We start from the raw sequence: 23,644 nt of genomic DNA, 5'->3' as shown, positions 1-23,644 counted from the left end.
CAGAGATGAGTGGCTGTCCCTAATTCCCTGCCCATGGCAGGGGGTTGGAACTAGATGATTAAGGTCCCTTCCAACCCAAGCCATTCTGTGGTTCCAATTCGAAGGCTACATTTGGAGCCACAGATGAAAATACAATTACGATATTAAATCACCTCCATAATTGTTACTAGAAATGACAAGTTTAACGATATAAACATGCTACTTACAGTGCAGCTCCCCAATTACTGCAAGACCCCAAAAATTGAAATTAAGAATTTTTCTGCAGACATTTGTATCAGTTTCAACACTGCACATTTAAAACTCAGCTTCATTTTATGTACAATATCAAAAAGGGAAAAAAAAACTGTAAGAGTAACAGCTCCACCAATCCATTTTTAATTTGAGGGTTGGTCCTAACACTATTTGGAGTGTAAGCCACCGAAACATCCATCACAACACACTCACCAGGCAGGGACCTGAACTTCAGCTGGTTTCTAGCAGGCTCCTAAAACTGCTGCTACAAGCATTTTTGGTTTGTCCCTCTTTGTCCTACCCCCAATTCCTTACCCTCTCACTCCTGGCCCAGGATGTAAACACAAAAGCCAGCGATGAAGAGTCAGAAGTTACTAAATCAGCCAAGCTGTGATTCCTGTCCACTCCTAGCCTGAGGCAAATCCCAGATAATTAGACTCAGGTTAACCTGCCACGAGAAAAGGTCAAGATACATTGCATTATTTTGCATTTGCTCTGGGCTAGGTGAATGCACATTATTCAGTGTTCACAGGTTATTTTACAAGCAGCAATCTGACTGCATACCCATTGTAAGCAAGCATCTTTTAAAGATCATGTGTTGAGATACCGCTGTACTGTTACAGCATGCAACTCCTAGAAACACAAAAGACAGATCCTGAAAATTTAGCATGTTGTTTTGGACAAAAAAAAAAGTCACTACTGTCCTGCTAAATGCTCCTAGAAAGGAATTGATAGAATTTTTCCTCTAAGGAATTGCACCTTGAAAGGAATTGATAGAATTTTTCCTCTAAGGGCCACCACAAGTCTGTGTTTAATATCTACCCACCTCCTCTCATGTAAGACTTTCAACTCTTATTTTTTTTTTAATTTATTTATTTTTAATAAGTGGGATACTAACATGACACCACTTTTGTTAGTGTAGATTATCACTTCAAGTGAGATATTCTTCCAACTCACATTCAAATGAACACCAAAATTAATTTCATGAAAGCTTGGAAAGTTCCAGTTACTTACAATTACTTTTTCCCCAAAAAGCATCCTTCAATTTTACAAGATCCAAACGTTTGTTTTATAAACGCTTTAATCTCTATGGATCCACACATGTCTTCAGAGTTCCCAAGATGAGCACAGTAGTCCACAATCAGGAAAATCTCCTCCGTTCCTGGTTGAAGCTCTTCCCTTTATCCTTTTGCCTGTTGGAAGGCTGTTCACAAACCTTTTGAACAATATGTAATTGCCGAGTGGTGGACAAATTCAATAAAAACAAAAATAAAAGTGTTAAGGGGAGAGTAAAAGGTCTCCCAACGGAGTCAATTCCTCCTCTCCAGAAGGCACCTGACTTCAGATGGAAGTCCTCTTTTCCCAACACTGCGGAAGTCATCCTGCCATCAGGTCACAGCTCTAAGGTACAGGCAGTGGGAGTGCCTTAATTTACATTTTAATTGGAAATCCACACGATGAAAACTCCCTGTTCCCTCTGGCTCCAGGGCTCTTCTTGACTTGGTGACCCACCAATCTTCCACTTCGGGTCTGCTGGGGCTTCTCTCAGCTGCGCATGAGCTCAGGAGGCAGGAGAGCGGCCCTATGCTAGGGAAACACATCCACTTCCAGGACTTTCACTACCAGCAGGAGTCCTGCAGCCATCAATCAAGTTAACATAACAAAAGTAAAAGCCTCGGATGGCTAGTTCTTTAAGAAGAAAAGACAAAGAGGAAAGAAAAGCCTCCAAGAAGCTAGGAGGACAAGCCAAAACTCTGAACCCAGAGTTTCCATGGTCCAGGCAGGCTCCTTCATTACCATGAAAGGAAAAATAATTGTTTGTTATCTTACAAGGGTTAAAGAGAATTATCCATCTCCCTCTGTGCTCTTCCTCTTGAACAGAAATATCAAAATGCTAACTACTCAAGCTGCAAGGACACAAGCACCCTACTGCATGGCTTTTTAATTGTTTCTTTATTCACTGCAACCCAAGCACATTGCAGAATAAATTATTACAAATTATTATTACAAATGTACAGCCAAATGGCAAAACTAATTCTTGGTCCAAATGACCTGGACAGCGACCTTCTGAAGTTCTCCTCTATAAAGGGGCACAGAAAAACATTCACACAAGTAGTTCAACATAAATTTGGAGCCCTGCTAATTAATAGAGAAGTTCCTAACAGCTGGAAAAATACTATCCTGAGAAGTGGTTTCAGTTTTGCTCTTTAGTTTGCCCAGTAGGCTCCTACCTTAACAACTGACATGATGTGAAGGCCATTCGGCAGGATGCGTGAGGATTTAACCACAAAATTCCCATTGTTAATGGGACCCCATCATTATCCTCCTGCACACTGGGAAAGACTGATCATGTCACTTAAAACCAAGGGGAAATCTCTTCTAATCGAGGATCAACTCTGGCATCTGCTTTTACTCTTTCAAGCCAATGGCAACCTTTGCTTTTCCGCACGTGCATTCATAGACAAATTCTTTTTGAAGAAAATCATTCAAATCCTAGATTTGGAAGATCTTGGGCCAGAAATACACACATTTTCACTACAAGAACTTGCCTAGTGGAATTACTCTTAGCCACAGCTCCTTGGAAATCAATTATTGAGAGGAAGTCTATATCCATGGAAGTTCAGTTAAACAAGAGCACACAGCACTTCTGTTAACATCCACTCTTAAATAATGAAACATCCTCTGTTCTGCCCAAACAGCTTCGCTGATCTCAAACTGCTTATGATTCCTACTTATAAGCAACAGCAAATAAGTACTGATTTAAGACTTTAAAAAGATACTAACAGACTTTCTTTAAATGAAGGGCTGACGTTACATACTGCAAATTATTTGAGACTTTTCTTTATCCCTGAAGGCTTTCTAGACACCTATAATATTCTAACCCAAGATGCAATCAAATAACAATGGAAAAGAGCACCCTACAGATTAAAATACTGTCAAAAGAAATCAACCTGATGCTTCTGTATTGAAGCACCTCATTCCAGATGCTCTCTTACAAGCAGATACTTGCCTTTCATATCTGCAGACCGACGTCCAATAGCAACTTCCCCTAATTTGTTCATTTACCATCAGCATCATCTCCATACACCCTTGCTTTTTGATGTCTGATCTACATCTGAGGTTCACTTTCATATTTTATTTTATTTTTTAATCAACAAAAGGACAAAGTAAAGACATAATTCCCAGAACTCAAGGCCTGGAGCCTACTTGTTTAATGTGCACCTTGACAAACACTGCGTACTTAAAATTGGAACTAAGGTTTTCTATTTGTTTTCTTTCCTCTGAGGGCTTGTAGGAGCAATAATTTGCTTCAAAACTCTGTTTTTTGTCAAGTCTGAGTGAAGAACTGAATCAGGAATTGCAAACTTCTTATGTTCTGGAACATAATGCTAGGTTAACCTGGCCAGAGAGGCACAGTCTTTCAGTCACACGTACAAATAGTTTTATGACAGCTTTTGTTGGTGGTGATTTTTTTTTTTTTTTTTAAACAAGCAAGATCTTACTTAGGAATCAAGTCATCAAGTAGGGGCTTTGCCTCTTCTTATTCCTGGTCCTATAACACGGAGGAATTAGAGTGTTTCCTTCTTGCTTTCAGAAGATCACCAGAACAGCAGCATGAGTAAAGATACTCTTCGGTACTGAATCTGCTTCACGAATCCAACTTCTGATGCAAGTGTTGATGCCCCTTCTGTGGTAGCGTATGCATCTGGGAAAAATCCACTCTTCTGGGATTAAAAGAATCTTTTGATTCAGGATTTTACAAGATGAAAGTACAGGATCAACCCTGACTTACCATCATTACACATCTAATCTCCCCTTCTGCAGCAGCAAAGTCCTCGATGGATCTCTGATCTCACTCAGAAATCTTTTCTTCACACATCCACTTTCCTACACTGGTCCAAGGACTCCTTCAAATAAAATGACTAGGGAATTTTAGATATTCACAGTTTTTGCTGAAACAGGACATCTATAAACCTGACACACTGTTAGCATGCATCGTTCACCTCCCTTCTGCATAGCTCCTCAAAAAAGACATCCATCAAACTTCAGTAACACAGTGCAGGATGCCACAGATTGTGCTTTTTAAAACATTTGTTTTTTGATGCACATTATAAAATTCCGCAGCAACAATCTCGGATAGACATCGACATAAAAAAATTAGCTCCTGCTAAAGATGTCAACAGACGGGCTGAAATACAGATCCCAAGTCAAGATGCTGCAGTGACCCACATCGTTAACTCGCCGTATGCAGACACCTGGCAGAAAACTGCCCAACGCAGGCTGAAGAGGCCCTCTGTAGGTTAAGGCCCCATACCTTGTCTTGCTGGTCTGCAAGAAGTCAGAATCCCACCTGTAGCCAGTGCTGCTGAGATGGCACACAACGAGACCCTAAACCAGCTGGAGCTCCTGAAGACGTGCAGGCTTGGCTTATTCTTCTCTATCCTTGCCTTATTCTTCTCTAGCAGAACAATAAACAGACCTAGCAGGGCGGCTGCAGATTTCCATCATTATTTCCAAGATTTGCCTTTACAGGAACAATGATAGGAGGAATATTAAGAAAATATTTAGGATTCATTACTTCTGACAGAGAAGACAGCTTTCAAGAAGGAAGCAGAGCCAAAGGGCCAGTCATCCCAAATACAGCTCATGGTGGAAGTCTGATTTTAAGTAATTGGTATTTCTTTCAAGAAGTCTGAAGAAAGATGTCTGCAGAAACCTCATGAGGCGTTATATTCCCTACCTAACAAATCTGATGCTGCCCAGAAGCTGAAAATTAATAAACATCTTGTTATGAAGCTCAGCGTGACAGAAGTCCTGTTTCTTCTGTTTTTTGTTGGAGGTAACACTGTTTTCTTATCAGATACTGCAAACTGCCATCCAAATTTCTGTTCCCTTTTCCCTCTGTTTGTTCCCACGATGTCCTGCAGATGGCAACAGCAGATAAGATATTTCTTTCACACTTTTCTTGTCGGAGGCCTTTTAAACTCCAAGAAGATTAAAAGGCAATTCGGTGAACATGAGAATATTTATTATTTCAAATCTATAAAATTTAGTCCATCTTCCTGCCACACATTTCATATCTCTTCAGAGGTTTCATAAATCTTTATTCACCAAATTCAAGGCATTAGTACTACCTAACATGAAATAAAGGGTAGGTAGTATTGTTAACTTTGATAGAATGATATTTTACACATGAAAAATATCTATTACCTACCAGCAAAGTTGAGGAACAGTAAATTCACATAGTGGACAAAAATATTACTTTAAACTTAGGATGTTACGACATTGCTCCTTTGAGATTCCCAGAAGCTCAATTCATCCAAACTTCATCTTTCTATGTCTTTTATGAAGCTATTGCTGCAAAATTTAAAATTCACTGTTCCCATAATCATCTGTGACTTGATTATCTCACAGGATGCAGTAGACTCATCTGAATTGGAAACGTGCTTTTCTCCTTGCTCGTTGCACCTTTTTTAGCTAGACAGATGGTACAGCAGTTTCAGAGCAGAGCTAAGGAGCTGACAAACAGCTGGAAGATTTTAAGCATCCCACTTCCCCTGTCTGGGAGGGTAGCCATTCTCAGCTCAGCTTATCTGAGATTTCTTCAGACAAGGTATTTAAAAAAAAAAAAGCACTGAAATGCAGTAAGTTACTGCAAAATAAATTTCAGAAAACACGGGTGAGTGACTGGGCATGACGTTGGCTATTAACTGGGAAACAGATCTCCTTCCATGGCCCAGGCAAAACCAGTTGTTAAAGTGTTCAAGGCGTATTTGACACCTATTCACCTCAGAAGCCTGCGAAAGATAAACATCCTTTCCTACGCTGAGCTCTGTATTAAAATGAAATTATCATGAAATAGGGAAGGATTGCTCCTGCCAGATGTGTACGAGGGATGCCAGCAGCTGTGCTCCCCTGTTAACTACATGCTGAAGCGAAGGGGTGAACGGAGAAAAGCTAGACACCTGCCTGCGTCCTTGGCTTGATGCTACTCTTCGTTGCCAGTCCGTAGAACTGAACTAGTTAACGAAACCAAGCTGTAGCAGCAGCAAAGGACACCTACAATATTCAAGGCCATTCATCCAAATTTTGGAACCTAGGAGAGAAAAGAACTGTTACAGCTTGTTTTCATCTCAACTAAAGGAGAGGCTGGTATAGAACCAGAGGAACATGAGGTGCCACCGAGTTTAGAAGCTCGCCTGCTACTTCCAACACCCCTGACAAGAGCATCCATAAAGATTCAAGACACAGAAAGGGAAGCTGAACTTTTCCACGACAGCAAAGCCTCCCTAAGGAACCTAAGCATCACGCACTGCAAGACAGTTATGCTGCTTCCATCACTGAACCAGATCAGCCCAACAGAAAACAAACCCAAACTGACATTAAAAAAAAAAAAAAAAAATCCTACTGTTTTCTTTTTCCCCGAATTAACAAATTAAAGCAGTTTACAGAAAGGCCAGACAAGCACCCAAGCCAACGCATGGGGGAGGTAGGCCAGCACAGGCAAGAGAAGAGCATGCTAGCTCCTTCCAGCAGCAAGAGCCCTCAGACCAGCCCAGCTGCTTGTGAAACCACAGTCCAAGACCTCTCCAGCCAATTTTGATTCCTTTCAAGCACTTCTCCCATTCAACACGATTGCCTTAAGCCACTTGTTAAAGTTCTCCTGACTGCATCGTTTAGCGGCCAACCAAAACAAAAAGATTTCTTGCATGCTTTAGAAACTAAACTGTTTAGTAAATCCAGAAAGATGGTTTTCAGTTACACTCATAAAACCTGTTTATCTGCAAGCAGTTTTCTCTGAACGGTTAAAAATTCAAGTATTTAAAGAAGCTCACAAAATATTACTTGTTTTCTTGCAAGTATAAGGGTTTTGGGTTTGCTTTTTTTTTTTCTCCACCCCAACAAACTTTCTTCCCAAAACATGCAATAAAAATTCAAATAGCAATAATATAGCAAAACTAAACATGTAATAGGTACTAATCCTATATAGAACAAATGTTCATGACACCAAATTGGGAAAACAGAAAAAAGATTTGGTTTACTTCTGAACTCAGTGACTGTTTACTACTCGGATATAAGCAAACCTCATTTTCCACAATAGTCATCAATTTCATTACAGCTTTTACTTGTCCTCTAGGAAAAAGGAATTCCCATTTCTTAGGGATTTTTTTTCCCCTCTTCAGTTTTCCTACAGATTTTTTCATTATTATTTTTTCCTATAGAGGTCTTTCAAACCAAAAGATTGAGAAGCAAGCATGCAATGACTAAGGCAATAGGAATAAACATTTCGGGGTCCGATGTACGTGAACAAAGGAAAAGCTTCACAGAGCTGTAATACCTTTACCCAGGACTGGTGCACAGATTCAAATTACAAGGCTGCTACAACAGCCAATGCAGGATTTCAGACGCACTACTAAATGCTTCAGCAAATTATGAAACTAAAGCTGAAGTTGCTTCACTACATAACTCAAAGCCCCTATACCCAATATTTGTAAGTCCCACCAGAACAGGAAAGCACTTCCTATTCTTCGGTGTCCAAATACATTTGAACAAACCAATGCTTTGCCACTTGCACACTCAGACATCACCATCACTTCTGCCTTATGTCAAAATTTTAATTAATAAAAGTTCTCCTTCCCTATAGCTCTTCTAGTATGTTACTCACATACCTCTTCAATTAAGTAAAGTCCCTTTACAATCCCCTGCTTATCATACCAAAGATTGTTATGAAAAATGCTAAATATTTCCTATTCTACTTGGCAAGCGTACAGCCAGGCAGAAAAAAGGCTGTCAGACCGTATATGAACGATATAAACATGCAAGACAAATAAAGTTCACGAACTGGTGTCTGTAAGGGGAGCTGTTAGCCTGCTGAAATACATCTTGCCATTGTTTTTGGTTCAAAGTGATGAAAAGGGTATACACGGTAGCTCGGTTTTCGAAGCCGAAAACATCCTGAAACCGCTGGAATGCTCTGGATGCAGACTGCAATTGTTTCATACGTGTCTGACAACCTCCCCGTGATCAGCCCGCAGCACACCCCCCCCACCTGCCTGCTCTTTAATCTCACTTCTGTGATGTGCCCCTATTACTTTTGCTTCTTGAGACCGGATTTCTTCGCCTTCTCCCTCTCTCATTAGGTGTTTCTCTAGTAATTTACTGGTCACTCTCCTCTTCCTCACTTGCTAGCAAGTCTGTCAGGGCCCTCGTCCTTTACCTGAAAAGTTACCTTGCCTCTGGCTTGCTGCATTTCATCCCAACTGCCTGGCCTTCTTCTTGTCATTACCAGGCAACCAGCTGAACCTTATTTTTGCCAAAATTAACCTTCAAACTTCTTTCCTGGTAGTCCTTATCCTTTTCTTATCGTTTAAAAGATTTCAGCTGTTAATTGAATGCAGTATAATTAAAAGCAAATAAAAAAAAAAGACAACTGTCACCAAAAAAAAAAAAAGAAGCAATGAAACCCAGCTCCTTTTCAACACTTTCATCAGCAAACAGCCGCCTGCACCTACTGCATGCAGACCACTAGCCTCAGGCAAGCGAGACCTCTGCACGGTATGTCATCATTATTTTGTGCTTTAAAAACCATCAGTGGGGCACACATACTTAAAATAGCATAGAATATTGTTACCTGGAGATTACTTTCCGCCTCAGTCTAAAAAAATGTGTTAAAACTATTTGTGCACAAAGAAAAATAATTAAATAAATCAGGTTTGGGGTAACTTTCTCTACACTTGAAATAACCAAAGATTTTTTTTTTAATATATGATACCAACGAGCAGTTTCCATTTACTTGGCATAATGAATTTCAACGTTTTCTGTAAGTACTGTTTTAGCTATTTGACACATCAAATTAGTGCTGCATCTCAGTTGTAATAACTTAGTTACATTACATTTGTAACGACCAAATCAGTCTTACATCATTTGCAGTAAAAAAATAAGCATTTTCCAAATTAGCTGCAAGCGTTGTTTGAATGGAAGACTTCATAACTTACAGGGAAAAAAAAAGGGAAAAACTGGAAGGTCTTATAGCGGCCTTCCAGGGCCTAAAGGGGGCCTACAGGACAGCTGGGGAGGCACTCTGTGTCAGGGAGTGCAGGATAGGACAAGGGGAATGGTTTTAAACTAAAAGAGCGGAGATTTAGATTAGATATTTGGAAGAAATTCTTCACTCAGAGGGTGGTGAGGCCCTGGCACAGACTGCCCAGTGAAGCTGTGGGTGCCCCATCCCTGGAGGTGCTCAGGGCCAGGCTGGATGGGGCTTTGGGCAACCTGGGCTGGGGGGAGGTGTCCCTGCCCATGGCAGGGGGTTGAAACCAGGTGATCTTTAAGGCCCCTTCCAACCCAAACCATTCCGTGATGCTACCATTCTACCCACACTTGTATTTTCCACAAGCTTTTCTGTTTATACTCCAGCTCTTGTGTGCTGGGAAGCCACAGGCCCAGGACAGAGCACTTCTTGTTTCGTCTCCTCAGGAAGACCTCCACCTCACAGCAGCGACTAGAACTAAATTCATCCAGCTCAGAATCTTCTCCTCAGCACACACCGAAAACGAAAATACATGAGAAAGTTGCAATTACAGGACAGGCACTTTGCTCTCTACCACTAGCTGCAGGCATTGGAGTATGCTTATTCTACAATTATTAAGAAACCAAAAATATTATGATCTTTAAGAAGAGGTGTGAAGCAGAGGGATTTTAAAAGTGGCTGTTGTAGCGATGCCTACCCTGCAAGTTATTGTAAGAATGTTCTCATAAAAAGGTTTGCTGAAGGCTATTTCCCCTCCTCTTTGATTCTGCTCTTCAAGTAGCCTCTCAGACGGTTCCTTGAAGTAATTAACACAATTAAAGGTGCAATGATGAAAGCTAACCAAAAAAACGTTCCATGACTGAACTCTTTACCCTACTTTATTTTATGAACGTCTCTTTTATTGTAACTTAACACAGTATGGAATAAATTGCAGCCTGGCTGCAATAGCCACACAAGGGAAAACAATTTAGGTTTGTTACCTCTTTATGTATCAGTCCCAGGCTAAATTTAAATGCATGCCAAATATGACCTAAATTTGTCACATCTTCAACAAGTAATCATACTCCAGGCTAGGAAAATAAGCAGTGGTTCAGTCCCCACAGCCCATAAGTAACTGATAAGGTTACCATTTTATGATTGCATATAGTTATACACATAGAAGAGAAATGTTTTTAAAAGCCAGGGGAATACTTTCTGAAATAAGGATATGAAATTAACACCAAATAAATCTGTTTCTGTATTTTGTCAATCTTCTACTAAGATTTCACGTTTGGTTATCAGTACCTCATTTAGTTTTACATCAACTTTCTACAGTCCTCAACAACTTCCCAAAGCAACAGATATCAGTAGGTCTCAATCTTTTCTATAGCTGAAAGGAAGATGTGTTTCTGGTGATACCTTCTGACCATCCAAGCTGTTCCCCAAAAATGCTGGACACGGACCAGAAATCCAAAGCAAAGCAGCAGTCTTGTTCAATGGAGCAGGATACAACAGCCCATTAGAGAATCACGCAGCAAATATTACCCTTCTCCACTGCTAACGTAGTAAAAGCTCCACAGGGAAGAGCTGAGCTCACCTGTAACTTAAAGATTTAAACCCCCAAGTAATTAATTAAAATAACCGAGATCTCTCATGAAAGAGCCATTCGACATTCACAGGGGAGGGAAGAATACAACTACACCCTTCCAGTAATTAGCAACACTATTCACAAGTTTCACACATTTGCATTACAGTCTACAGTACGCCAGCATTCATTCCATGTAGGTTTCAAGTATTAGTGTCCTCACCTTTTTCAGTGCATTTTCTTGCTTTCCTAATAATTATATTCAGAGGAACAACACGTGTTTGTCTCCAGATTTAACACATGAAGAACAAATCTGGAAAGCATGAAGTTTTATATAACAGAGACCTTTGTTTTCAAATTCCTTTGAAACACAGATTTAGGAACGTTTTGTGAAGCCTAGTGACAGCAGTTGGTAGACATTTAAGTTTTGTTAGTTCACACAATTTATCTTCTTCACAATCTCAGCACAATACTTCTTCCTCTCAATAACTCAGTAACATGGTTCCTTATCTAGCACTCCTTTTATCATGGCCAGAGAAAAACCAGTACCATGAAGGCTTAAATGGCAAATTTCTTAAGGCATACCAGGGAGTAGATGCTTCCCAGACTGTTTGGTAAATGAGATCTGTTTACAGAGCTTCACCATATGAGAATATGAAAAAAACTTTCAATATGTAATACCTCCATGAATGCCAAGGCAGTACGAACCAGTGGTACCACCCAGGGACAATATATGAACCCAAACCTGGTATTTCTGGCAAGTCAGTCACCTGGCAACAGCAGCAGCAGAGGGATGGAGAAGGAACCAATTCTAGTTGTGAGGAACCCCCAACTTCTGGTTGGGATGCGTGTTTGGTTAGGACATAAGCTTCCTCTAAAAGTCCACGGGCAGCAATATGATCCCAAGGGATCCACAAACAAAAATTAAGCCTATGTTTCTGTTGCTATAACATAACGCAGAATGCTCTTTTTTCCTCTGATGTCATTTTTATAACATTATTTTGGAATTTGACTATTTTAAAACTTGGTTGCTATGACACATTATAGTCATTACATGGATTCATTTCCTACTTTCCTACTGGCAAGATGATTCGTTTCTGGTTTATGAAGTTATATTATGGACAAAAGACACATAAAATATACTGTAAATTCTAATTGTAGAAACCTCTTTAATGTGTTCCATTCCTCGAATAAACACACACTGGAAGAAGGGCTTCCCCCACAACTACCTTCCGAGCCTCTGCATTTCCAGCTTCCCTGAGTCCTCTGAGCCTTATTTCTGAGAACAGGCTTTGCACATCATTACTCCAGCTGATAGATGAAATCTGATTTCTTGCAGAGCCTGTCAACAACACCCCGTACTATCTAAACTTACAAAAATACTCAGAAAGTGACAAAATCTTTCTCTGGATGATGGAACATGGAGTACACGCTCTCCATGGTATTTCTGGCTCCAGCATCCAGGAGTCAAGAACAGATGATGCGTTTGTTGTCCTCAAGAGATGATGATCTCTTCTTTTACATTTCAGCTTCACCTCCAGAAGACAGAGGCTCGGGGAAGATGTGCTTTCTCCTGTAAATTCATTTTTAATTACTGGAGTACGTAATACCAGAGAGATTCACAATCAGAAGTCTACTCCTAAAAGCACGATCCAAATATGAACTTCATAATGGAGCATTAACATTACTGAAGTTCTCTTAAAATATGCACACAGTGTGTCTTCATCTTCACAAGCCACATTAAATCAAAAGCAGCTGGGAATCAGAGACAGGAAGGTAACTGGGACAAAAACTTCCCCTTGTGTAATACGCATGCAAGCTACACTGATATATCATAGGTACTTTTACTTCCTAGTCTACCAAAATCTATGAATTTTCATAATATGAAAACATGATAGCTATGTCACATTCAGCTTCAGAGCTCAACACTAATAAAAAAAGGAACAAAACGCATCTTTGGACAAAAAAAATCACTGACAAACATCCTCTAGCACAATCATTTTTTCAAGTGCGTGAAACACAGATGACTTTTCACCCGTGACCACAAAGCTTTGCCTTGTGTATTTGACCTAACAAGTATTAGATTTGATTTAGCTTTTAAGAAAGCGAACTTTCTGCTAAGTTTGATTAAAAGCAGTCTTACCAAATTAACTTATTAGGGTGCTTCTGCTGCCTAATCATTCAGATGACAGCCAGACACAAAGCGTGTTGGCATCAACCACTAGCCTCAAGTTGCCTTAATCAGGACTAGGCATTTGTAGGATGGCTCTACACCAGCACATACTGCTAGAGACCCAGGCCTACTTTCTGATGGAAACAGACTTTTTGTTTTTTGGTTTTTGTTTTTTTTTAAATAAAGTAACATAAGACAGCTCAAAAAGACCTGTGACAGAATATAGACGTATTAATGCCTTGATTAAAATGTTGTGGTGTGTCCTCAACAGAGGGTTACTGAAAAAATAGCTGTCCTTCCATCAAGTTTGCAGCATGAGTGCAGAGACCTTGGAAAACATAATGAAAGTTGTTGGGGAGATTTGTTTTTCTTTTATAAGATTGCAAATTCTATATAACGAGTGAATTTTCAGTATGCTTAGTAGCAGATACTACTATTAGCAGGTACCTAGTTCCCAGGTACTATTTCCTTCTTTGGCCGGGAAAGAGAAAAAGGGAAGAAAAAGGACTCAATGCTTACTACACACTAATTCTTTTAAGAAACATAAGTTTACCTCTGGACCTTTTTTATTTTTCCACAAGAAAATCCACCTGAACAGGTCCTAGAGCTCCTCAGTTCAGTCAGGTTTTGAGTCACATTTCTAAGTCCTATGCATCATTGTAAGTAAAATCTAGCTAGGTCGCAGGATGTTTTTGATAGAAGTTCCTGTATAATGAGCCACACACCAGTTTCCATATATGATCAGTTTTCCTTTCCCTAGATGAATCTTTCACACAGCAAGAGGGAAAAAAAAAAAAAAAAAAGCTAAAGTGATTGTCAATGCCAAAGAATTAGCAGGGACAATTCAAGGACAGTAAAACATATGCTACGGATTTTAAACAAATTTCTTAAGCAGATCCAATTTTTAAATTCATGGTGTTCCTTTAGAGCCTGTCAGGTTTGTCTCCAGCAGTATTTCCTTTAGGGCAAGTGCTGTAGACAGTCTGCCTACCCTGAGGGAAACTAAGAGAGTCAGAAGTGGGGTAAAGCAAAGATATTAATAATTTAAGACAATGGTCTTCCACCCCCAGGAGAAAGCAATAGCCTAAGCACGGAAACATCTAGCTCCCTAGCTTATATTTGTGCTTTGTGAACTTTATAAATCTATTCAAGAAAACACAAAGCACCGTAGAGGAGACAGTGTCGTGCATGGTTCTCAGCAGACGTCTGAAAACAATCACCACAATTTGTGAACAGGGCTTCCAATACTGTGAAGACCTCGAAAACAAGGAGAAAAGTCAAATTGGGAGGCAGCATCAAAAAATAAATGCACACATACAGATTTCAGAAAGAATAGAAGAATCAAGACAAGTAGCTTTACCCTTAAAGACAAGAAAGTCAAGGTAAGCCTTCAAAAAAAAAAAATCATTAAGAGAAAATTACTTCCAGTGACTTGAATATGAATTTTGCTTACTCTCTGACATCACTTCTCATTTGTGCTTTACACAGAGGAATATTTGGTAATGGTCTTCTGGCTTACAGAGAGAATTACCTTGAAACTATTCCCACTACTCTGTGCTCTTTCCCTGCGTAGAACAAACGTAGCATCCATTCACTAGCACGTTACACTTGTTATTCAGCATTCACACGTGTGAATGCTGATTTATTACTACCTAATAAATCAGCACAAGGCTGATAGCACTCCCATAGAAACACATATTCCCTATAAAAAATTAGAAGTTACCAATATTAGGACAGGTTATTAGCTTTCCTTGTAAATAACTCTATCAGAGCATCCCAAGCAGCAACATCACCTACTGATTATGTTTTGTTTACCAAAACCAACCTGCATGGTGAAACAACACGTGCCTCATAAGCACAGAAACCTGGATTCAATATTTAAATGAAGACCTCTGTAAAAAAAATATTATTCGGAACGTAAAAGAATTTTAATTTGCAGCCCAGTTTTTACACACCCATGCTGCAGGCTTGCTCTCAATCATGTTTTGCTTGTGGTAGCAAAATATTCAGCAAAACTGGGTATTGTATGGTGCAGTTAAACATCCTCTGCATCCTTAAACATGCTGTTCCACACAACTCCTACCAGGAAGTGACAAGAACTCAATTCAGCACCATTTCAGCTGAAAACTAGCTGTAATGAAACCTAGCATCAGTCCAGCTTTTCCTAACATTTCTGGTAATATATACTACAGCTTGCCCACTACAGAGGTGGAAGCCAGGAAGGCCTCTACAACTTAAGATTGTCACCTTGATCTTGCTCAGAATACTGTTGTATGTATGTTAAATTTTGTAAGTCCTGGGTACCAGATGTTTATCAAATATATGTATATACACACACACACGATTGGATAAAGTGCCTTACCCTCAAGAACGAGACTCTCACTGCCAAACCCATCAAAAATATTAAAAAAGAACCCCACAGAAGTTAAGGCCCCTTAACTGTGAACCTCAAGCACGAGTGTACAAATTTGGATGCAACTCTTACCTTCCCGAGTCTACTGACAGCTCTTCAAAAGAAGAGAAATAACTCCTGGGCATGACCATTTGTATATGAATGCAATGCATATGAATGGTGGAACAAACTAGTATGAAACATACATTGGTGAAATATGCTGACGAGAAACAACAGAATTCATGAGAAGGAGCAAACAACATGTCTATTCATCCCACTTGACCTTACTACAGTATAAGGGATGAGCATGACATATAAAAACGCATCCCCGTTTCCCTTTAAAGGTAAAATATTAAATGAGTAACTAAAAGCCATACTGAAGTCCACAGCTACAACAAAAATCAGAAGGAATCAGACACAGAAGGTAGCTTCCATATATAAAAGAACCCATAACTGGTTCAATTTTCTCCATGTCTTCTCACCTGCCGAAGTTAAGTTTGCCACGATAGCTCTTACAGAGTTAATTCAGCCAAAATACAAAATAAAGTGATTTTCATTGTCTAAGAGTTTTCTTTGAGTGCGAGTATGGTAACAGAAAGGCCTAGGGAGTACCAACATTTCTAAGACACATGACACGACCAAGTTTCTTTGAAGTTAAAGTCCACCAAAACCGACTGAAAGATATTCACGAGCATCAACTTAGCCAGGGAAGGCCAGCCTTTCCTGAAGGAGAGAAGCTTCTTGATGGGGCAAGCCAAAGCAAGAATTTCACTTCAGTGCATCAGCTGGAGCTGTCCTGTGAGCATCCCTGCTTCCATCAGCTACGTAGTACCCTTCAAAAAAGTCTTCCCAGGGTCAGGTTAACCTTGTTATCACCACCAGTATTACACTAATCTGGCAATTAGTACCAAACTTATAGAGCACTTGTTTAGAGAACTTGTTTTAACCTATTACCCTGCAACAGAAGGAGAGGGATGTCACTCCCCAAGGACCTTTAGAGATTCAGCACTTCATTAAAACCTAGAAGACTGGAGCAAGTTTTGGTCTTTGAAGGATTCATGCAGAAGCCCTAAGCTTCAGAAGATTCATTTCTCTATCGCAAAAAATTAAAATAAACTAACATTTGAAAGAAGTTGCTAAAAAGCTCCTCATAGTCAATCACAGCACATACAACAGTAAAAAATGATACTTTTAAGATCACAGTAAAATACAAACTAGCCACAATTCCACCCATACATGGTTGGGACAAAGCCCCAGCACTGCTGTCACTTGGTCATCCCTGCAGGAGGAAAAGAAGAACACACCACATCTTGTGACTTAGATAGGTGTTACCAAACGAAGCCATTTCAACTACCAGAAATCCAACACTATAAGAGAATTTAACCCCAACTACCAGGAATCCAACACTATAAGAGAATTTAACCCCAAATCACCTACCCTGCAAACTGCTCTGGATTGCACATTAGGCTCAGTGCTTAAAATGACCAAAAATCTACACGGGGCAGGCTGTGACAGAACAAAACCCACTCCATCGATTTTTATTATTATTTCTGTAATAAGCCAGGAAAACTGTAACTACATTTACATACGGATTCCTCACCAACAAACAGTTCTGACGGAGCTGAAATACAACCATTCCTCCCACATGCTAATGACACAACGACTAGTGCTAAACGGCACCCCGTAACAATTTTACGTGCATGAAGTGCTCCATTTCATTTACTGGTATTGTAAAAGCGATGCACTGGCCATAACGTTTACTGTTTACAATCTGCAGTAAGCTATACCCTTCTCAAGGGATATTAAATAATCAAGAAAATGTTATTTGCACTATGTATTTGGGAAAAGTAGATTGCTGTGCCAATTACAGATTCTTTCCTATATTAAAAATGATGTATGTCAGCCAGAGAGAAGAGAGAGGAGTGGAGATTTATTTCCTTCCCATCTGAAAAGAAGGTCACACGCTTATTCATTGAAAAAAACCTCCTTTAGTACAACAAAACCTAAAGAGTAAAAAAAAAAAAATTATACATTAGTTCTGAGTAGCTGCTGAAATCACTTCATTATAGGGAAAGAAAAATGAAAGCTCTGACAAACAGTTTGGTGATTCACAGGACTACAAAGAAAGATCCAGCGGTAGTCAGAAAGCAATTCTGCTTCCACAGCGTCCATTAGAGGAGAATATTTTAACGGTAGCATTTGTTTAAAGCGTTCTTTGTTAAAATTGTTTATACACCGTTTTCCACTGAAAGATCACAGTGATCGATGAGGGCTGTAATAAATTAAGCGTAGCACCCCCCGAAAGCAGATGCTGTGTTATGCGTTTCACAGATAAGTACACGCAAGCATGAAAAATTAAGTGACTTGCCCTGGTCAGAGTGCCAGGAGCACAGCTGTGAATATAATCCAGACACCCCAACTCCCAATGACCTGTTAACCACTAAACGTTAGCCTTTCTGAAATGAATTTTTCCCCCTTCACATTTCACCCTCTCTCTAAGAAGTCTGGCAAAGCCAGCACCGGGGACGTTCTCTTCATGAGGCTGACTTAAGAAACCGAAAGCCGAAGGGGAAGACAACCCCCGGCTGACCTTACCACGTGGTTTTCAGAATTCCCAAATCCCTCGCTGCTGGGGTCAGTTACCCTCCTCTACTCCCAGCAACTGCAGACTCAGCAATAGCTCGCAGATTTAGAGCTGCTGGCCAGGCACAGGCTGGGTCGGAGCTCCCGGGGTCGCGCACCATCCCCGAGGAACACCTGCTGCCCTCCTGATTCATGGCAGGCGCTTCAACCCACGAGCTGCCGCATCCAAACCAGGGGAAGAAAGGGATGGGATCACCCGAGAAATGTATCCTGCCCCAACAGCTGCTCCTCCACACACTGTGCCTCTCGTTGACTTTATCTTTAAGCTCACTTCTTTAAGGCTCTCGGCACTGGCTACGCGCTGTGACAGCCTGCTGACCCAAAACACAGCAAAAAGGTTAAAAAAATGCTCATTAGCACTCCTCGTACACTACAGGCTCTCAATGTGGTAGCAGAGATGTCCTGTGCTGTCTCACTTCTGGACCTATGCCCCGCAAATCCAAGGTTTTTCTATCACTGCTTCAGAAACCCATAATGGGGTAAGGAAGACTTCAAGGAGTAACAAAGCATTTGGACAGGAAGGGAGGACAGAAACAAAGGAAGGAGCACCGAGGACAAAATGCTCATGGTCAAAGAAAATGAATACGGCTCAGAAATGACAGCAAGTAATCCTAATTTGATTGTCACTACTTATATCATATAGCTTCCAAAATAAATGAGTAGCAACTTGAGAAACAACACGTGCAATCAATCAGTTTTACAGCAGTTTTCACACACAGAGAAAAATCTCTTCAAGCGTTGGAGTACTTAATAGAAGTATACAACGCTCACAGTCTGAAAGATTAGAGCTGAGCAACGTATCCATCACTCAAAAGCTTTTCAGAAGTCACCAAAAACATGTTTTAGATACCCATACTTTTAAACGTCTGCCTAGAACACATAATAAGAAACCTATATTGGTTTATAAACACAGGTAAAAAAATAAAAGCCTGTTTCTTAAATAACTGTGCTAAGGCAGAGAATAGATCTCAGCCCCATAACTGACATGGATTATACTTATAGTCGAGCACACAACAGCCACATTTCAGGGATGTATTAAGAAAGAACACAGTCAAAAATTCACATTATTGCGAAACCAGGCCATAAAACAAGGTAACGTACAACTTGAACGTCGCTACAAGCGCAGTAAAAATTTACAGCAGGAAATTGGCTCTTCTTATGATATAGAGGTCAAGACCGTTGGAAATGCATGGCCAGCAGAGCCTTTGGGAGTATCAGAGACGTAAATAGAACAACACACAACATTCAGCTTTTTTTCAGTAAATACTGAATACTGTTTCCAGCATGATGCATCAGGTTACTAGTGTGCACTGAAATATATATGAATTTCCCCACACTCACACAAAAAATGAATGGAGTTGATCCAGCTGGCCCTGTGCATAATTATAATCCTGATGGTGTTCCACAAGCCACAGGCTTAGTAAGTGTTAAGCCCAATGCAGCCTGTGAGCATCACTCCAAAAAAGCACAACGAAGCATCACAGCCCTTTCCTGAAATATCCATCCATACCCTGAAATAACGGTTTTTAGCTTAATTCACAAATAAACTAGTAACTACTGTGCCTTGAGCAGACTTTCAGGCTAGCGCTGAAGTCCAGCTTTAACACTCGGGGACTCTCTGATACTCCCGTGATTGTAATGGGAACTAAATATATTGCGTTTGGGTCCTCCTGCTAACTGCATTCCATCAACCCCACCTACAAAACGCCACCAAAGGCAGAAAAAGAGCTGCGAGAAGGCAGAAAAAAGCACTTGTTGTTTCTGCCTCTTACAAAAGAGAAGAAAACTTTTCCACGCTTATCATACTGCTGCAATCTGTAGCTAAAAGCGATTCCAAAAAATCCAGAGAACACCCCCTCCAGCAGCATTTTCTGAAGTCGGGTGTTTTACACTTCCATTAACAAGTTGATTTGTTTCTCCTAGAGAAGTCTGCTTCTAGCAATATCTACGCCAAACCCCCCAAATAAAAGAATTTTTGTTTAAAAAAACCTGCATTTTTCCCCTGTACTTAATTCAACTCAAGAAAAGCAGATTCACAGAGGCAGAGCTTGAAAAACAAATCTGATATTCAATATCCTTACACCGTAACTGCAACATTGCCAAGGACCACTACACAACTATATTTTCTTATTCTTTAAGGAAAAAAGAATAAAAAGCACAACATTTGTTCTGAACAAATGCTAAGCTTCGTTTTACACCTGTTCAAAAACACTTTGCATGTGAAGCCTGGGTCCTACTTACTGCTTTCAGTTTTAACAAGCACGGTTCTAGGCACACAATAAAAAAAGACAAGAAAACACAGCCCAACACAGTAAGTAAAGTCACACTTTAAAAAAAAATCACTAAGTTTCTGGTGCTTTATTGTTAAAAAGTGCTGCCAGTTGGTTAGTGCTTTGCAGTCAATGAAAACTCTGCCTAGCCATCCAACTTCTGCTTACGGGCAGGCACACAAGTCCACCAGCAGCTCGCCTTAAAAACCAAAGGGTAGACAAGCAGCTCGGCACCCTGAACCACCTCAGACATGAACAAAAACCTCACAGCTCCCAGGGGATGGCCCAAAACAGGCGAATGCTTTTAGGGACAAACCCCACAGTGCAGAGCGGCGTCACTCCGAGCTTTGAAGTTGATGAGGTTCTCCGGCTTTTCACTGGCTTCCTCACGATATAAATGGGAAAACTAGTATATATATAGAGAGATGGGGGTACAGGGGAGTAGAGGGTGAAGGGGCAGCGCTGCTTTTTGCATCCCCGAGGGGTTTCTCTGCTCCTCAGGGGGCTCAGCCTGCAGCCGCCCTCACACCCCGGGGGCAGGGGGGCCAAGCACAGACCTGTTGCAGCAGGGAACCGGCGGTGCCAGGGCTCCCTGTGTCGCCCCCAGACTCTTTTCAGCCCCACTCCCTGTCCCCCCGACCCCTGTTTGGAGCCCCCCGGGGCAGCACAGCCCCTATTATCCCCCCCCCTTTCTCCCCGGTGGCTCACCGGGCGGTGTCGAGCAGCGGGTGCTTGGTGCCCACCAGCTTGCGGACCTGCATGGCGATGTTGCTGAGCTCGTCGCTCAGCAGGCAGCGCAGGCTCATGAAGGACGTCGGGTAGCCCACGATCTTCTCGGCCTCCGACACCACCTGGCTCCAGGGGGCGGCGGGCGGCGGGGCGGCCCCCGCCAGCCCCCGCCGCCCCCCCAGGCGCAGCAGGGCCCCCCACATCCCGCCTCAGCCCCGATGGCGGCGGGCTGGGGGCGCCCTGGGGGCGGCCATTTTGAGCGTCGCACAGCGCCGGAAAGCGAGGGCGGCGCTGCCTCAGCCCGCCTTCCCCTTCTTCCCTTCCTTCCCCTTCCTTCCCTTACTCTTTTTCTTTCCCTTTTCTCTTCCTCTTCCCCTTGTGTGTGCGGTGCGCACGGGGGAAGCGAGCGCCGGTCCCCACCAGAAGCCCGCTCCGTGTGGGAGATGGGTTCGGGGGCTTTTCCCCTTGTTGCTCCGTCACGCCGCCGAGGGTTTTGTGAAGAGGCACCTTCAGCCGAATTTTGATGCTGAAAGCAACAACTAACGGCCCAGTCAAAGATATCTGGGTCCTGTAGTTCCACAGCGTGGTCTGCTGTGTGTCATTTCATATCCTGTTATTCCCACAGCCATCACTGACCCCTCTCTGCAGCTACGTGTGCCCAAACCTTATGTGAAGGCAGAAAATGTCCAAACCCTTTGTGAATGCAGAAAATGTGTTTTCTGTACCTGCTACAGAAGGAAAATCCACTGGCCACCTTCAGAGCCTCGAGTTAGGTGTCTCGCACAATCCTGTCTTTACCTTTGCATCAACCAACCGCTAACCTGTGATGTCTGAGCTTTGTGGCAACAAATTAGATGAGTTCTGATAAGAAAAGCCCCATTGACCACATTCACGTGAGAAGTGGAGCTGTTACATTTCTTACCTGTATAAACACAGGTTACAGGCAAGACTCAAAATGGATTCCAAAACTTTAAAAATTATTCTCCTAGGAAGCGGATTTGGCTGTGCAGTGGACAACAGCTGGGCACATCTGTAGCAAGCGGCCTCTCCCAGATTAGAGGGAAAAAAACTAGAATAAAGAGAACCTGCAATGACAGGAAAGATTATACAAATATTTCAAATTCTTTCAAAATCTTTCAAAATCTTACAAATTACGGTTCTGGTGCGAACTTTGCTCTCCGTGCTACCCTTCCCTGAGAGAACAACGCTTGTCTTTGAAGGAGATGCCATCGAGTCAGCTTAGTTAGCTACTGTCACAGAACAAGCTGTTGCTAAATAGTGAGTGTCAGCATATAAACAGTCTAAAAATGACAGGATGCAATGGCATGTTTCTGCGCAGAAAGACTAAACTAATGAAAATTGCCAGAGGGACGCACTTAAGAGGAGCTACCGAGGCACCTCAACCTGTAATGGTGACATGTTCCTTGATTCATTTCCTGAGCCACAGCCATTCTTGCACTTAATGTGGGAAGTGTTCTGTGAAAAACTAACATGATTATGCAATTAAAGTCTACTTAAAATAATACATATAGACAGAGTAGGGAGAATTATGGTTCCATGGGCAGTAAACCTACCGTCTCCTAATGTGTGAGACTTCAGCTTTTCAAAATCGCTGCTCATTATGTTATTCTAAGAAATTGAACATCTCTGCCCCCTTAATGCAGAATTCCCCCAAGTCCAAATGGTTTAGAAGTAGGGCAAGAAGCTTGGTACCCGTAACGTAGTCACTGCCACTACAGCTTACTCAGGATCCACAAACAGCAGCAGTAGGTTGGCATTCTTTAAACTCAGCAACTGCTAGAGAAATAAAACATGCATTTTGTCAGAGAGTTCCACAGCTTTATTTATTTATTTATTGAAACTCTTTGAAAGGATTATTCTGTAATATTCAAGGACCCTCTGGCTCTCACTGTCAGCCCAATGCTTTGATCCCTTTCCCTCCTGTTAACAAAGTAACAGTCATGCTTGGACAGTCCCTTTTTGACTCCTGGTCCAGGATCATAGTTTCTCCCTCCTAACTTCTTTGCTCCAATCACACACACCACCCCTGCTGGCTGGTGTTTTCTCATTCTTGTCACAGCCTCCTCATCTTTTTCTCATTAAGTTCCAATCATCCTCTTTCCTGCATGGTCTGCATCCTAATCATGGACTCTTCATTTACAGGTGGGAGCACCAGCAGAACCCTCTCAGCTCTTGTGGTGACCTCCACAAAGCCCCTATTGCTCAGGAAAGCCATGGCAGGAGAGCCTAGGTAAGCCTACCACAGATATCCATTACTGTTGGACTTTTCAGACAACAGAATGTGGAAAGACCGTTCTGGTGGGTATCTACTTTTTTTTAATGTAAAGTCTGAGAAATTTCCTAGTCTTCAAACCCTTGGCAAATCCTGTGCCAAATTTCAGTTTCAGAATGCAAGATTAGATGGGAAACAAGAAAACAAAAGTTTCTGTTATGCAGCCCAACAGTATTTTTAACATGAGCAAAATAGTGTATTTTTCACCAACCACCTTTTGCAAACTGACTGAACTGTTTTAAAAATCAGCTACAGGCTGACACACCAATCATGGAAAAAAACTCATTACAAATTAGTTAAAATTTGACAGTTACAAGC

At 41.4% G+C, this 23,644-nt stretch overlaps 1 protein-coding gene across 1 annotated transcript in view; it reads right to left on the bottom strand.

The window, feature by feature from the left end:
* PDSS2 (decaprenyl diphosphate synthase subunit 2) overlaps positions 1-21,326 on the bottom strand; it is a 104,573-nt gene extending 83,247 nt beyond the window's left edge. Inside the window, exon 1 of the mRNA XM_038177739.2 lies at positions 21,013-21,326. Coding sequence (XP_038033667.1) covers positions 21,013-21,236 — 224 coding nt within the window. The 5' untranslated portion in view covers positions 21,237-21,326. The remainder of the gene's footprint in view (positions 1-21,012) is intronic.
* Positions 21,327-23,644: the final 2,318 nt, after the last annotated feature.

Source organism: Anas platyrhynchos, chromosome 3 (assembly GCF_047663525.1).
Source record: "Anas platyrhynchos isolate ZD024472 breed Pekin duck chromosome 3, IASCAAS_PekinDuck_T2T, whole genome shotgun sequence".
NCBI classification, from domain to species: Eukaryota; Metazoa; Chordata; class Aves; order Anseriformes; family Anatidae; genus Anas; species Anas platyrhynchos.
This window is presented reverse-complemented; position numbering and strand designations above follow the sequence as displayed.